The sequence below is a fragment of the Halictus rubicundus genome, chromosome 3, assembly GCF_050948215.1.
Source record: "Halictus rubicundus isolate RS-2024b chromosome 3, iyHalRubi1_principal, whole genome shotgun sequence".
NCBI classification, from domain to species: domain Eukaryota; kingdom Metazoa; phylum Arthropoda; class Insecta; order Hymenoptera; family Halictidae; genus Halictus; species Halictus rubicundus.
Genome location: NC_135151.1, coordinates 854,654 through 872,426, shown reverse-complemented (window position 1 = coordinate 872,426; position 17,773 = coordinate 854,654). Strand labels below are relative to the sequence as shown.

Here is a 17,773-nt window from a genome sequence, read left to right as displayed (position 1 = left end):
ATATATATGTATACTTTTATATACTGCTATTAATCCGTTCTTAATTCTCATGTACTCCTCGAGTGAAAATCCACATATTTTCTATTTTACACGCTTTTCCAGTACATTTTAAGCATTAAATATTTCATTGTTTCAAATTAATTCATACAGTATAAAGACACTTTCAAGTAAAACTCTAACAGAAATAAAAGTGAATTATTAAAAAATAAGGAACTGTTTCTGTTTTCTGCAAACCATTATTGATCACTTGCTATTATGTGCTATTATGTCAGACCAAGGCAATTTCTCTGCCATTGCAGATACTATGAATTATTTCTATCGTGTGCTTTCATTATCGAGCACTGATTTATGCAATCGATTAAAGGAAAAGTTCTGTGGGATCTCAAAAAGTAGTGCAGTACATAACACAATGTACTGCGTTTCATGTCCCCAGACCATATAACGGTTGCAGCAAATCGCAGCAATTTCACGTCCGGATTTAATTCGCGTTTCCTCCGAGAAACATATAAGTTTAAAACTCAAAACATAGGGGAGAGTCGTATAGTAATGGTACTTTTCTCTTCGACCATCATAATCAATTTTGTATTATGAAATTTCAAAAACTAACATTCGAACAAGATTGAAAGGAATGTCTCAATTAAGATCCGATTCAAGCAGCATAATTGAAAATATATTTTCAACACTTTCATTAAATTCCTATAACACATCTCAAGTAATTATTGCAGAATTATTTTATATTTCTGTCACTAATAATGCCCCGTAATCACAATGCATGTGATTACTATACCGTCACTGCCTCTCCGTATATTTCGTCGTCCGTATCCTTTGATATAAACAATTATATTGTTTGCAAAACTAGGACATAGCCAGCAATATTGAAATATACGAAGCCGAAGCTTTGAGTATCTAGAAATTGAAATTATATTTAACATGGAGTAAGGGACCCAATTACTGTGCCTATATTAATTATACTAATTTTTAAACCATAATGAATATTAAAGAGGAGATATTAAATTTTGGTCATTAATATCAGTTAATATATATGTTGTATATATATCTCATTTTAATATTCGTTATGCTCTAAAAATAAGTATAATTAACGTAGGCACAGTAATTGGGTCCCCCATCCTACGGAGGAAATTGCAATATTTTCAATTTCAAATGAACGGAAATAGTTTTCGTTTTCAAGAAAAAAAAAGGTCAAACGATCAAATTTGTTATTTTTACTATTTCCAGTCTTACAGTGGCAAACGCTTCCACGGAAAGGATAACAAATTTTCCGGCTGAAAGCGTCAACTCTTTTTGCGATCTCAACAATAGTAGCAACATCAATCGCATATCTCGATTGTTCAGCTTGTACCAATCCATATCACATACTGCTCGTCGGACATCTGCGCTCTGAAAACATGATTTCTTCAGGCACTTATAAGTACATCTAATTTTTAAATATAAATACTTTGTAAAAAAAGGAGAATTAAATAGCTCACCTTTGATGTAAGATATTCGCCGGTGTAACAAAGAACAAACGCTTCGCAGTTAACAGCCACGTAAAATGGTAAACATTTTATTACTACTGAAGATCCGTTCTCTGTGCCTAAAGACTACAGTAACTCATATTAATTACGATTCCCTGTGTTAGGGGTACAAATTAATACAACAAAAATATGTTAAATATGTAAAACAATCAAAATATGTATATTCAAATTCAAAATTCAAAAAATGAAAAATACATCTCGTAACAAATCTATATTTGAAACAACGTAATAAATCACCAGGGCTACGAATTAATTTGCACACCTAACAGCATAAAGAAAGAGTAACTCACATTTACAAGTATAAAGCCCAAGCTACAGATAACCAGAATGCTTGATAAAAATTGCACCAGTGCTATGTTAATAAATAGATCTCTGATACTTTCACCCAGACATATGATCTTCTGGTGCTGTACCACAAGACTTCTGAACGAGGATAATCTTTCCTCCTGCCGATGATTAGGAAGGTTGATTAGTTCCTGGCACAGTATGTCTACTTGACTACCTACATGTAACACCTACGAAAATGAAACAATTTTTAGAATGCTTCAGGTGTTTTTCGAAATGCTTTAACGCATTGACTGCCAGCCCAAGTAGCTGTCGTATCTTGAAATTTGCTAGGGTAAAGGACCCAATTACTGTGCCTATATTAATTATATTTATTTTTAAAAGCGTAATGAATATTAAAAAAGAGACATTGAATTTTTTATAATGGTTTAAAAATAAATATAATTAGCATAGGCACAGAAATTGATACCCCTACAGTAATTGGGTCCCTTACCCTATATTAAGTACTATGAACATATTTGTCCATTTTTGCCCATTCATTTTAAATTTATAATATTATTTTTTTCGGGTGAATACATTAATTTCTTTTAAAAAAATACGAAATACTCAATGAAAATTTTGTCATTTTTATCTGCAGTATTATGTTCATAATGTGAATGGCAGTGAGTGCGTTGACACTAAAACAACGGAGCACTGAACGCGACTAATTAGCATTACTTTTTAAACATAACAAGACTGCATTTGTTGAGACATTGCACGATTATTTTCACGGAACTCGCCCGAACAAATAAGCGCGTCTGGTAAGTGCCAAAAACATCTTTCGGATCTGATTAATTATGAATAGACTGCGGATCTTTATGGATTTATGGCTTATGGAAATGTTCAAAAAATGCTATAATATAAAATTCGAGAGAATTTAATACGATTTGTATTTGCTTTGGATCTACAAAGGCTGTTCCCATTAAAAATAGCATTTTATTTCATTCCACTTTCTTAAAATTTTTCTATAACAATTGGAAGTTGCATAAACATCCGCTGTCTAATTATGAAATAAAGAATCCGAAAAAAATGCCAAAGTATTCCCAATACAAGATCCGTTTCTCGACTGATCGTAAAATCTTCTACGAGGATCGAGTAAAGAGGGAAACTTTGAAGCGATACGGAAACCATAATACCAATAATAACTCACTAATGCTGCGAGCAGAGCCGTGAACATCGCCGCGGTGAAAGCAACGAAACATTCGAGCAGAAACTGCGCTACTATAACGACTTCGTAAACCGGAGAGATCATCACTTCGAAGGGAAACCTCATTTTCAGCAACAATTTCCTCTGGCTCGAATCGAGCCCCTCGTCGCTGTCGTCGGACATGAACAGGGTGCTTGCCGTATAGAAAATACACGTCATGAAGTAAACGACCAGCAATAGATTCGATATTCGTACAGACACGAGGGCATTGTCCACCATAAAGCGTTTGTTCCGACCGACTAGATTAGGATTGTTCCAATCTTCGAAAATAATCGTTAGGGCTTTGAAAAATATTCTGTATAAAGTAATCGAACAATTATTACAGTTGGCTATAACAGAGAAACAACGTGGATACGAGTTATTAAATATTTCCGGAATAGTACTCGGCGCAGCAAAGAATAATTGACACGATGGCTGCTTACCGGCGGTTCCACCAAAGAATCACCATTTTAACGAACGTAATGCCGTTTGACAAAATCACGCTTAGACTGTCCAACACGTCGGCTAATTCTTCGTTCTTACTGTAAGAAGCACAGTACCAGAACTGACCGGACAAGGAGGACACCATTAGGAACGAGCAAACGATCCGCTGCAGAATCGTGCGCGACGATCTCGGCTCGGCGCCCATCATGCGAAGACTAATCACGATGGGATTCGTAATGACTGTCTTAGACGACATCGGAACTATTGTGTTTTGACCGGCAAAGGTTCCGAACTTGCTCTTGGCAAGTTTCTCGCGCGAACTGTCTTCTGAATCGTTGACAGCGGACGAAAGAAACGTCCGACTCGAAAATCAAATTGTACTTCGCGAAGGATGGAAGTGGCTGTTGTGATTTCATCGATCAGAGTCAATCGTCTAGCACACGCTATTACGTATCATTATGTAGGACCGGGAAAATTGAGAGTACTATAGTCAGAATCGACTATTATGTGTCCCCTCTGTTTCTTTTGCATTTGCTACCGTGCGTGGACAATGCTGCAAATTATTTACCGTACGGGCGATGTGCTTCAATACCGAAGATTCATTTACATATTCGATGAGTTCGAAAGTTCTGTCGCTGTTAAATAATGAAAGCGTAACGACGTACGTTCGAAGATCAGTTTACGAAGTTCTGTTGGATCACGAATAGCCGGCAGCTTTGCAGTTTTTGCTGTGGGGTTTCATCGTTTTACTTCTCTCTGGAACAGAATAAACTATTTTCCAAGCTCTTTCATGCTTGCGAGTTCTTCAGTGCTGGCTTGACAATAGTTATGCAGGAGTTTTTAAAGTAGGCGATGGTTTCAGTTGCAAATGTCAACTTCATGATGTACTACAGTTTTTGATATTCATAGTTCTTTTATAAAGTCAGTAAAAATATAAGAAAATCGAGGTTTCAATTTTTTTATTACAAATTCATACTGTTGGGAAATAAACTTTCTTTTCAGGTTCAATCTATGGAATTTTTAGCGCGTATATTACTAGACTGCGGATTGTATGCACTTATAACAAAAACGGATAAGTGAAGCACAAAATTGTGCGAAGATTGTAATTTAAAAATATTGTTACACTATCTTCAACTGGTTAAGATCATTGAAAGAAAGAAAAACAGTATGATTTAATTCCTGCCTTCCACAATCGATGCAGAACTCGTAATTCAAAGATGTGTCACCATTAGCTACCTATAACAATATATAAATATTTTAATTATTATAAAGAACATTACATTTATTGTTAAGAACGATAAGTAATAGCGTATACAAATATTTCGTACTTAGAGCTACGTGAAAATATTTTTTCTTCTGCCTTCAACTGTTAGAGGTCTAGGGGTTGAATTTTGAGGGGTGGTTTGAATCGTGACACCTAAAAATGGTACATGTTATTTTTGGTATTTTAGAAGACTGTAAAGTTTCATCGAAATAGTACACTTACTGAGTATTTGAAAATGTCGAAATTTTGGCGACACCAAAGTGTTAATTAAATACAACAGCACTTTATAATGCGCATTTCTGTTTTATAATGCATAACAGAACATTATACAATAGACAGTCTGTCACATAATTGATGGCACACACTTTAAATCAGAATAACTTTCTTATAAATGACTTCAGTTTTTCTGTCAAGCTAGAAGGATTAATTTACTAGATGGCATGTAGTACAAATTTTGTAAAAATTGCGTTTAGTCGAAATTACGAATGAAATAGTCAAAACTGTTTTTTACAACTTTTTTATTTGGGCCAGTAACGAAAATTTAAACGTTTTGTAGATTCGTGCTGAAAATTTCATCAAAATTGGTTTGCCAGTTAGAAACGATTAAAAATAGTGGTTATAAATGGACGTTATACTGTACTTGATGTAGTTATTATTTTCCAGGCACTGCTGCAATGGCGTAAAGGTCCAACCGAAGTTCGTAGAATAAAAACAGCGGATTCATATGAATTTCATCTTTATTTCATATAAAGAGAAACTTGTCATGTATAAATCTATTTCATACATATCGCGCTATCAACATTTTATTATGACGTGAAAAATTGAAAAAGAAGTACTTCTTTTATACTGTATCTGGAATTCTACATGTCCTAGTATGAGTTCGTAGTAGAACGATGAACGAACGAAACTGAACGTTGTACAATATAACGTTACAAGATTAAGTATCCCTCAACGAATGACAATCGTGAACGTATATATTGCTCGAAATGATATTACAATGTACCGAGTAACAAATAATTTTCGCGTCTAATTATTACATGTTCAATCGACTGACTCAAATCTCTTCGATAAGTACGTACTCTTTACACTCCGTTCGTTATCATCGAGATATTCGAAACGTATGTCGGCGCTATCAATGGAAACAATTTACAAATCTGGAAGGCATGAGTTATTCTGGAGATATCGAAAATTTGAAATTATCGTATCAATAAATCAACTCTTATGTACATATACACATGGCTGCATTGGAACATAAAACAATTCATGTAAACGTGTGTCCTATTTCCACTTTGTTCTCGAGTCACCGGTACTCTTTCCGGTCAATTCTCCAAAATCAAAAAAATCATCTTCTCAAGCTGTGTCTCCACCGAAGCAACATCGACTTCTGTTGCCTTCTTCTTCTTTCACTCGGTAATAGCGGCGAATTTTTCAAGATAACATCAACTCGTTGTCGCTTCAGTGTGCACACAGCTTTAGCCAAAATGTCGGTAACACAGAGACAAAGTTAAATAGGTTACAAATCTCTACGGACTTTTCCACCTATCATTCTGCCCGTACAATTCTCCGAGTGATCACGCGAGTCAAAGCACGCTGTATATCAGGTGATTCCATAAATAATGCCATTGTGATTTGCAGCTTCGATTTATAAATAAAAGTAATATATTTAACAAGTTGTAACATTTTTAACTAAACAAACTTATTGCAGCAAAATGGTCCACACAACTGAAAACCATACATTCGCGATCGTTAAGCCTTGCAACATTTCTGTGTTGTGATCTACCTCGTAAACTGCAGATTTTATGGCAAAAATTATGCGATGCGAAACTGTAAAGACGAATTTAGAGTTGTTACATTATTTTCGACTTTTTAATTTTATTTTTGTCCTCTGTTCCCTACAATTCAAGCTTTTTATTTTACATAAAGATCCGCAGTCTAACGATAATAATCTTTGAGATCGTTAATCGACAATTATGCATCGTCATAGTCTGTTTCCCCTCTGATAAAAATCTGCTAACATTACTATGTCGTTTTTGCTATGATAAAATCTTCGTCGAACAACAGGGACGCCTCTAATCTCTATTTCCGTTGATCAATTTGACGAAACGTAATACCTGCGTGAACATCCGCGTGAACATCTACTTATTACACAGACTGCTACACCGGAAACGGAACACCTACACACGGGATTATTATTCGAACAAATATCTAACACGCAATTCGAACAATTTTTGGTCTGGTCAATTTTGGCATGTTTTTTTTTTTTGACACCTTGAACATCGTCTATCGATCTGTTTCGATTCTAGGGTAACGTAAACATCGATTCAGCACGTTCGAGTTTCGTTAGTGTTTGGTTGTAAATTTGAAACTCGATGTCAACGAAGCTATTTTTGTTAAGTGTCGTAGGGTAAGGAACTCAATTACTGTGCCTATATTAATTACGCTTATGTTTGAAGCATAATGAATATTAAGAAAACAGATATACATATAACATATTAACTGATTTTAATGAAAAAATTTAATATCTCTTTTTAAATATTCATTACACTTTAAAAATAACTATAATTAATGTAGGCACAGTACTTGTAAGAACGGCATTGTTTTTGGAATTGCCTAATACATACAACAATAAATTAGTTCTGGTACAAACTGAACGCAAGCATCGTGAAACGATTTGCTTCTTTGTCGAAAGTTTCGATGAACCTAGCGAGAGTCTGATAAATAAACTGCGGATCTTTATGCATTTATATAAATTTGTAAAATTTGCAAAGAAACGTCTGCGTTAATAATAATTAATAATATTTTCATTACGACCTACAGAAATTTTCTAGCAGACAAAACGAATGCGTGTACTGTTTTTTTGTCAAACAGTCTGTAAAAATATGAATTTGCACACAGATCCGCAGTTTATTAAAACTGTAATAACACACTGATCACATTTACGAACATCAACGTCAAATGAACAATGTAAATGAATAACGCGCGATCCGACAATCAACTAAACGAAATTAACGAACAGAAAATTATGGTACAATTATGGTGAAGACTGGCATAGTTGCTACAACTGCGTAAGTTGCCTTAAAACATTCCCTAATAATACAATGTTCCGTGTTACTTTGTCCACGCGCTACAATTAATTCCTCTATTTCTCTAAACAATATTCTCATTCATCACCGAGATAATTTCAACGACAGTGTGTACGTATGGTCGTGTGTATGTCACTGTGTGTACGTGTGTGCACGTGTATATGTTCGTGTAATTTAGATCACAAATATGGCACAGTTGAACTTATTCGACTTAATATTAGTATCTCTTATTGGCGAATGATTGTAATCGTAAATGATTATGACACGTAGAAGTTATCAGTTACATGTTCAATTACGTTCCGTAACTTTCGCTATACGTATGTACATAACATGCCAACGAAACCGGGTAAACAATTATGCGAATCGGGTTGCGGGATAGAGGAATGGAACCACTTCTTTTCTACAAGCCCTCGGTGTGTCTTTGAATGAGTGCAGAATCTTTTGTGCCGACTCCTCGTTTTCTTGCAGACGAGTCGCCAACTCTTGGCAATGTACGATCGAAAGCGCACACATAGTCGCCAGATCAAGACTTGTTCCCCCACCCTAATTTCCTCTTCTACCCTGCTATCAACCCATGCTTCCAGTGTCGCCAGATCAAGACTTTTTCCCCCACCCTAGCACCCCCTTCTACCGCAGCCCGGTCACGTGACGCGTTTCGTCTTTGTCGCGGTACTGGCAGAGGGAGGGTAACTTTTTCCCCTCGATTCGTGCTTCATCCCCTCATCTGGCGACACTGCATGCTTCCGGCAAGGGACGGTCACGCGGCATGTTCCGTCTCTGTCTTGTCTGTGTCACAATGTCACGTGACTAACCCGGTATTGTCAGAGGATAACTTTCTCCGCTGAATTCATGCTCCCTCCCCACATCTGGCGACTATGAGCGTACACGATAGAAGAAAAGTTTCGCGTAGTCTATTCGCATGTTCATAAAAAGAACTTTTAAACAATTTTATGGATTGTATTCTTTTAAAATTCGTTCACGACGAAAAATATAAATGAACCAGCCTACCATTTCTGCAACCAATTGTACTTGGCCCTTATAAGTGTCTTAACGAGGTCCATGATGTTGATATTTTTTAATATTAATCAGATTAGAGCAGTGCGAAAATTTTCTACGATCAGCCTGTTGCACAGTGGCGACCATAATTTTTGGTATGTCTCTGCTAAACGGGAGTCGGTTTTTTAATTTCTGTTGCTCGGTAAGTTAAAGCTATCCAAAAAACGCGGTAGAGTACGTTTCCGACTTTGAGAACACGAAGCGGTTATTAAACTCGTCCTGTAATCGAATTCTTGCTCGCTTCCGAAATTTGTTTATTTATTCGAACGTGTTTAATTCTCCCACTCGACTCGGAATTTGATAACGTCCGCGTTGCAGCGGATCGTTACATCGAATGGTCTGGGCGCTCTTACTTTTAAATATCTAAAGTTATTATATTGCAATTGACATCCGTTTGTTTATACAATTCGTGGTTAGATGGTGCTTTGTCCTTCGAAACAAGCCACGGCTAATCGATAGACTGTGGATCTCACGCAGTTTTAATACATATCCGAACGCACCAATGGCAATGAAATAGTAACCTCGATGATGGGCTCCTCTGTTAAAGATTCTCCGCTCTTATATTGAGTGTACAAATTAATTTGTGGCCCTTACAAATCAGCTTTATTTTAGACACAAATATTTTTTCCACCAAATTGGAAATTCAGTAATTATTTATATTTTTAATAATGGGATGTATTTTGATCGTTTAGAAATAATCAAAAAATTCGAGAAGAAAAGGCTATGAATTAATTTGTATACTTCATACTTGAAACAGAAATTATGTCTTCCATTCTTTAAGAGACATCTTCAAAGATAAACCATGAGCATTCATATTTATTTAAAGTTAATATTCAATACCAATTTAATACACTGGTTCAATTAATTCTCTATAACAATGTCATTTCTATATATTTATTTTGGAAGCTTTCTTAGAAAAAGACCTGTACCAGTAATTTAAATCAAAATTGATTCCTAATTAGATAAATTAATTTTTTTACTACGTCTCTCAATCACGTATCTTTCGCACCAATCTCCCATTACGCAAAGCTATTATTTAATTTCGAACCCAGTGGGAATAATCTTGAATGGTATTAAAATCAAGCATCGCGGAAATATCCACAGTCTAATTAATTAATAAAATCAGTTGCACGGATACCGTTCTAATCTCTTAGAATTGTTCCTGCATCGAACAACCCTTCTTTCCGCGGGAAAGAATTTTCTGTAACAGTCTCCTGGATGTTCTACATAATATCGGTTGCTATTGCCCGAAATCATTCGGTCTCTTCTTGTTTTAAAAAGAACAAAGCATCCTCGTTCGATGATTGACTATCTTGAATCGAAAGGACGTTGCACTCGCAGCTTAATACAAACATCGGCTTTATTACTAGACTGCGAATGTTTATGAAAATCTCAACGTTGCACGAAAGAAAGAAAACAGAGTTTTGCAAAATTCGACAAACGATAAACAAGTAAATTATCTCATTTTCATAATTTCAATAGGGTCATTATGATAATGAAATTATCGTTTTCTTAGTACTCTTATTTATAAAATCAGGCGAATGACAATGTTATTCGTTGGTGGTTTCCTATTTTTGTATCATTTATACTTGTTCGAGCAACAACGCACATAAACATCCGCAGTTTAATCACACTGTCCAACAAATTTTTAACTTTTCTTTGCATTCTGATAATTAATAGAGAAGAGAAGAGAAGATCACGTTTCCGAATTTAAACACTTTTTGAGTTTCAATCTTGACATTTTTATAAATGTCTCTTGCACAAATCGAGACCATAGACTCTTCCAAATACGACGGAATAGTTTTTGTAGCGTTCTAAACATTTAAATGTGTTGGGATAAGGTTCGAAGGCAACAGGGCACCGTTGACTCAACTTTTTATAAGTTTTCCAATTTATTCGGAAAAATAAGTCGAAATTTAACTACACCACTCTGTACAGCGGATTTTACACTGTGTATAAGTGTATCAAAAGGATTTTTCTTTACGCACTTATTTCTCGAAATAAATCGATAAACATTAAAAAAAAACGGTTGGTCAACGCAACTTTGCTTGCCTCAAAATTTTTGTTGTAAACTTCCAAATGTTTATAATGCTACAAAAAACGTATCATTGCATGTGGCAGTTACTGTGGAGTCACACAAAATTCGATTTCTCTTCGTAAATTTCTTAAAAAATTGCGTTCAAAAGTCAATAATGATTTCCTATTGTTTATCAGAGCTGGAAAGTTGGACAGTGTCTTCTCTGCTATAAGTGTCGGGTGTAATCAGACAAGCCCGAGTTCGTTTAATTGATGATGGGTATCGAGTAAATGTTAGAATACGAATACAATTATTTCTTTTTTTTTCGAAAACTCAGCGAACAGCAACTTCCAAAAAGAGTTTAGAATAGCGTAGGCACTTTCAGGAAAACGGGTGAGATTGAAAGCCGCGGGAACAACGAAGATCGATCTCTGCCGGTGAAGATCTAACGAGATCTTCCCTCGAGCAACGATTTTCTTCGCGATTGTTCCCGCACTCGAAGAAACGACGCTCGTCGTCGCAGGGCACGAGAGATACACATTTGATCATTGCAGCGAAAGGGAACCCTTACTATTACGAAGAGTCGCAAAGTATTTTGATTCGTTCTTTTTTTCCTCTTCCTTTTTTTTTTTTATAAAATTCAATTTGGTTTCTTACGCGTTACCGTCGATCGATTTGTGCTGGAACATCTAGTTGACATTTAATCGTAATGGATTAAACTAGAAACGTTATTCGATCCTGAGGGATTCGTAATACAATCGTCGCTCGAACGAACCACGAAGCGTCTCGAAATCTAGATGATGCCACGAGCAAATCAACTAATTCGTCGTACAAGGTGTCCCAGGTTTCAACTCAATAAACTGACGATTCGCAGAAGCATAGCATCGTTATTTGATAGTACAGTAAAGTCTTGATCTAAGCCTAATCCTCGGGGTCCGTGCTGTGACGTAGATCGTGTAGGACTACTATTTTTTCGACCGCGCCGAACGTAGAAAAGGATAGCGCGTGTAAACACGGACGGACGGTAACAGAACAAATTCTTTCGATAGTTCGGTGTTAACAAACGGTCATATCATGAGACGTTTGTGACTATTTGTTGCTCCGAACGATTCTGAAAATCTTAGTGGGCAGTCACGTCGACATCAAGCTGACCGTTTGTTGCCCTGAGCTCTTCAATTAAACCACTAAATGCAGTCCAAATTATACCGTGTTTAGTGTGATTTTAATCAGAAAAATGCCACAAATAAGTTGGCGCAAGTCCCATTAAAAAAATAATGAAAAACAAAGAAGTTTTGTAATTGGATTAGTAGTGGTTCACACTGATATACCCGACCCGGTGTCGGATTACGCGGCATGTTTATAATTTACGCTGCTCGGCGACCGAGGTAGCTCGAGCTTCTCGAAGAAGAAAACTTTACTGTACTTCCTCTAAGTCCACTCGCGAAAATAATAGTCAAACAGCAATTTAATTTTCATGACAATAAAAGTTGTTCGTAGACATACTCAAGGAAAATGCTAATTCAATGATAGATGCACCGTCTATCGACTTTAGAAGTTTAGAAATATCCATATTCAAATTGAATATAAAATATTAAAATGTCCTTTGTATTTTTCTGTTATTCTGTTTTCATTTTTCGTAAAAATAAAATTTGTTTCTTGTAGACACTCAGTTTCTTCAATAATAAATACTATTAATATTAGAAATGTCAATACTCGAATTGAATATGAACCATTCGAATGGTGTTTCTATTCTTCCGTTGTATAAGCGACGTAAGGTAATAATTACAAATGATTTGTAATTGTATGAATTCTGTTTCTCGCATTTTGATTTCAGCTACACAAAAATTTGGCTGTCAGCATCCGGCTCACCTTGTATACTGTCATCGTGTACACAAATCGCATGATTGTTCAATAAACGCCTTCTCTGATATTAAATTATTTGTAACGTTGAAACTGTTTGTAACAAATCGTAACATGTTTTGCGGAACAATTAAGTACATGCTCGATCGGAACAAGTATAATTTGCATACTATTTACGAGGATATTATTTTGCTTCTTCCGAACAGATATTACGATCCTATGTTAACAATTTATGGCAACTCAGCTGATTATTGGTGACAATTTATTTTCTAGCAATTCCAGTTATGAAATTTACGATGTCATGAAGAAATGCTATGATTAACGTGTAGGTGAAACTTTTACGTCTACTAACCAACTCGTTTAGGTAAATTATAAAGATTAAAGCGTAATTAAATAACAAAACGAACTGGAATAAAAGATACTGATAAATTATAACAAACAATTCCCTGTTGTATTAGGAAATAATGTAGAAGATGATCTGTTTGCAAAGACCTTCGTTAAACAATGATCCTTAAAAATACTCGAACACATATTATGCAATAATTAAATACTAAAAGTTGTTATAATTGATTTGGATCTTGTCTGAGTAAACCTTTTCCTTTTTTCCCTATTCAATTATATTCATTCCTAGTCTATCAATAAATTGATGATAACGTTTTAATTTTTATTAAATACCACAAAACTAATTTGAGCAAAGTATCATTGAAAAACGAAGATGTTCGGTGTCAGTAGCTTCGAACATAATCGCCGCCATCGCGAAATTAATAAAACACTCACAGTACCAGTTTGCTCCCATAATTTCCCCCAGAGATTCCTCTAACGTTCTTACGCATTAAAATTGCTTACAAGCTACATTTAATTATCAAATAATTGCTTTTCGTTGACCGTTTAAAATTGTACCTAATACCTCTATAAATAATGATTTAACTGATTGGCTCGCTAATAAGATGTATGTATAATATATTACATATTCGCCTAAGTTCTTTTCCGTTATCTTTAATGATAAATTATGTAATATTTTTGTTTGTTTGTTTGTTTCGCGTTAACAGTGTACACCCACGTACATTTTTGTATTCACGTGCGCTTGTACATGAGCGTGTCGCACTCGCGATTCGAGAACGAGATGACGCGTCGAGAGTAGACTTTTTTTGTTTTTGTCTTTTGTTCATGCGTTTCGCTTATGTTAGCAGTACGATAGGCCATTCGACACGGATCGTTACTCCTTTTTCTATTTCTCGATTCAATTCAGGAAGATGCGTTCGAAACGAGGAAAACATTTAAATTTTTGCGACGATCACGCGCCGCTGCGATCGTGACCCTGCTCGCAGGAATCTGTGATCGTGGTCTTCCATCCGATCGCTCTGTACTTTATCTTAGAACGTACCCACACGTTGTGCTAGCATTGTCAAAAAGTATTTTGTTAAACAATCTATCGTGATCATCGCGAGAATTATGCGTGCACGCGTTCTTTTGCAGACATCAGCTGCAGACGGTAAGTGTTCGATTTTTCAATTACATAATTTAACACAGCAAAAATTTGAAAAGGAACCATTATTATTCATTTTATCCCAACGAAATGTCTAATAATATTTTGTATTATCTTAATAATTTATATCACTTATAAATCTACATCCAATAAATAAATATACATTATTTTTCGGCTCGTTTAGAAATGAAGTCTGAGAAATTTTACGAAATGGTCAGAATGCTTACAACAATAGACAATGTGAAAACAATGATTTGAGCGTTGTTAATATTAAAAGATATAGAATTTGAGAATTTTTACGAAATTGCTCTTGCTATACAAAATCGTGTACGTAAAATTACACAGGTTTGAATTATTTGTAATTGTTCGAAGAGCTTACAATAACATGAAAATAATGTCCAACGCGTGCATTTTAATTTGACCGTTTACTTTCTTTGACAAAATACTCTTCGTCAATAGCAGCGCACCTCTATCAAGTCAATTTTTATTTGAGAACAGCTACCACAATTTAAGAAAATCGATTAAATTATTTTTCAATTCACGAAACTTCGCTTAAAAGTGGATCAATCAAACTGGAAACGTTTCAAACGATTACACAAAAATGTATAATGTATGCTAAAATAATGAATATCTTTTCGATATATGAAACTTCAAACGATCCATCCGTAGATCTCGTCTTGCTTCGAAATTTCTCACGTTGCAATCGATCTATTTTGCAAACCGCGCCCTGTTTGTTAAGAACATACGAAAGAACGAGCGTTTAACATATTCTTCAAGAATTCTTCTTGTTCGAATGAACAGTTCAAATAATCGATAATGAAGTATGACAACTATACCCGACACCATTCGAGTAAATTGAATAGTAAACGTTTGAGAAATTAACTGACTATAAGTTGTCGCCTAAATCTCGTTAACTAACGTTAATTTGATTTTCCTACCATGACGATATTGTAAAAACGAGTCACAGTTACTCCGACAGATGTTTGTCAACATTGGTCTTTCCGCGAAGACGCGCTTCTCAAAACGGATTCCAAAAACTCGCTAATCGAACGCAACGAATCAACGAACGCCGAAAACTAAAGGCGATAATCTTATTTTAGAAACGATAAACGACAAAATAGCCTACTACAAAAGCAACGACTCAGAAAAAAATACTCCAACATTCACTTTCAGTTGTATCGTTATCCTCGCACGGTCTCCCCATTCGATTCGAACCATCGGATTCGACGAAATGGTAGTCGCATAGCGAAATGGCAAGATATCAAATAAAACAATTGAAAAATGAGATCATTAAATGATTGTTATGAATGCACTCGGTATGGTCAGGTGGCACAGCCAGAGTCGCCAGATCAAGACTTGTTCCCCCACTCTAATTTTCTCTTCTACTGTGCTGTTCCCCCACGCTTCTGTCACGGCCCGGTCACGTGACTTTTTCCCCTCGATTCGTACCCCCACCCCCGCATCTGGCGACACTGGGCACAGGTACTGTAAACGTCAATCATACCGTAGAAATAAACGAAAAGCTCTACCGCATGGTCTTCGCCGAAACCGAAAACCTAAAATTGCACTCTCCGCACTTCTTTTCGGTCGCGTTTCCGCGAACGTTTCGATCACAAATATTCGTCACGCTTTTATCTAATCGATTTAATCATTTTTGGAAGCAATTCGTTATCTTAGATTGATCTCGCGAAACGTCAATTGTGACGCATGCACGGAATGTTAATGTTTTGACGTTGTTCGGTTTTTCTTCTCTTTATAAATGCATGATACACGAGATGACTAAGCATTGATAAAATAGAAAGAAAATTCAGCTTGTTTTTGAACAGTTTTTATGAAATTACATTTACTCCGAGAGCTGTTAGAATCGTCTATGTGTTTTTATTTTAAAAGAACGTATTCTACGAGCAATTAAAATTGTCTTTGCGTTTTTATTTAAAAAATATATAAATAAATATCATCTCACTTTTATCTTGTTTCGTTATATCATTCATTTGCAAAAGAGTGGCGAATGCAACATGAAATTAGGGACCTAAATACTCCTGCTTATTTCTGATCATACAAAAAAGTGACAAATAAAATATTTATCAAAACATTGTAACAACGGAACCGTACGAGAAATTTGTTGTTGCATAATAAGTTGCATTTCCTATTTCCAGGACTTTACATTCGCTTCCTAGAATATACCAAGAAGTCCGTAATAAATATTAAACCACATTTTAAAATTGCTACATAATCCGCTAAACGAATAAATTCGATGTTACAATAAACAATTAAAAGTACATTTAAACGCAATGTATCTACTTCATTATATTTGCTATTTTCAAAAGTATATTTACCTACAAAAGAATATGTTCTCACTTTTTCATCACAGAAATAAAGGAAAGAGTATTTACAGGTGCCACCGTAAAACATTTCTTCCTATTCGACGTACGTATCGATAGCAGAACTATCGGCCAGAACAAGTTCGAACGAAAATCAAGTAAAAAGGTCCCGTCTAATCATGATGAGCATCAACTGACAGAGACCTGTCTGTCATCTATCGCGCTCCCCACGCTTCGATCAGAATACTGACAGTGTTAGTAATTTAATAGAAATTGTATCAAATGAATGTACACATATCGTTTATACATATCGTCCGATTGTATCTTAATCCCATAAACCTATTTTGTACACACCTCGATCAATACTCCGTTGAAAAAAGAAACGAAAAACTTCTACAGAAGTAATCTCTGAACTCTATAGGTCACACCAGCGCTGATCAGCGTCTGCCCGTACGGGTAGCAATTTTCTTGCCACGCCCCTGCGGGCAAGGCTGCATGTGTTTGTCACACGCATTGTCACAGCTACGTGGCCAGATACGGCTGCGCTACCCCCACTCCGTAGCTCTGTGCCCACGGGCATGTTGAGCAGCTCTGGGTTACACCATTGGCAAACTGGCAACATAATCCATATAATGAACATCCTATCTACATGCCGCTAATGAAAAGTGCTCCTTTGGATTTACTTTCACAATGAGTCCATCGAATCACTGTATTTTCCAATAGCGATACGCTATAGCGAAATAAACTTTCGAAACCAATCAATCGAATTTATTTTTATTACGGGTGCGCGGGTACTCAAGCCTAGGGTCGGGTCGGGATTCCGAAAATTTTCAATGTTCGGGTACTCGGAAAATTTGAAATGCAAAACTCGATTGGAAGGTCGTGAAGGAGCGGCATACTTGTGTGATTATCAATTTTTGGGATCTTCGAAATCGATTCCACACGACTGCAGCTTCGGTTACCCGCACACCCCTAATTTTAATTTTTCGGGTTCCCGCACATCGCTAATTTTAACTTTTCGGGTACCAGGACATTGCAAACTTTTGGGATCCCCGCACGAATTCGAAAAATTTCTTGGACCCCCATATTGACTTTTTGGGTTCCCGCACGTCCTCCGTTTTAACTTTTGGGGACATCCGAACTTTATAAATTTTCGGGATCTCGATCCGAACCGAAAATATCGGGTACCCTCACACC

General features: G+C 36.0%; 1 protein-coding gene across 1 annotated transcript; it reads right to left on the bottom strand.

Moving 5' to 3' along the window:
* Positions 1-3: 3 nt before the first annotated feature.
* LOC143352333 (odorant receptor 24a-like) lies at positions 4-5,041 on the bottom strand. The gene is made up of 6 exons (XM_076784689.1): positions 3,489-5,041; positions 3,010-3,361; positions 1,826-2,050; positions 1,488-1,601; positions 1,243-1,398; positions 4-906 (listed from the first exon to the last, which is right to left on the bottom strand). Exons 1-6 carry the CDS (start codon positions 3,743-3,745, stop codon positions 856-858), a joined length of 1,155 nt encoding a protein of 384 aa, XP_076640804.1. The 5' UTR covers positions 3,746-5,041; the 3' UTR covers positions 4-855.
* Positions 5,042-17,773: the final 12,732 nt, after the last annotated feature.

Bases quoted from the DNA above. Each gene is read 5' to 3' on its own strand.
- LOC143352333 (XM_076784689.1), bottom strand. From the start codon at position 3,745: ATGTCGTCTAAGACAGTCATTACGAATCCCATCGTGATTAGTCTTCGC. The intron at 1,602-1,825 runs GTGAGTTACTCT...GAGTTACTGTAG, and splicing joins TGGGCTTTATACTTGTAAAT to TCTTTAGGCACAGAGAACGG. The intron at 1,399-1,487 runs GTGAGCTATTTA...TCATGTTTTCAG, and splicing joins GCGAATATCTTACATCAAAG to AGCGCAGATGTCCGACGAGC.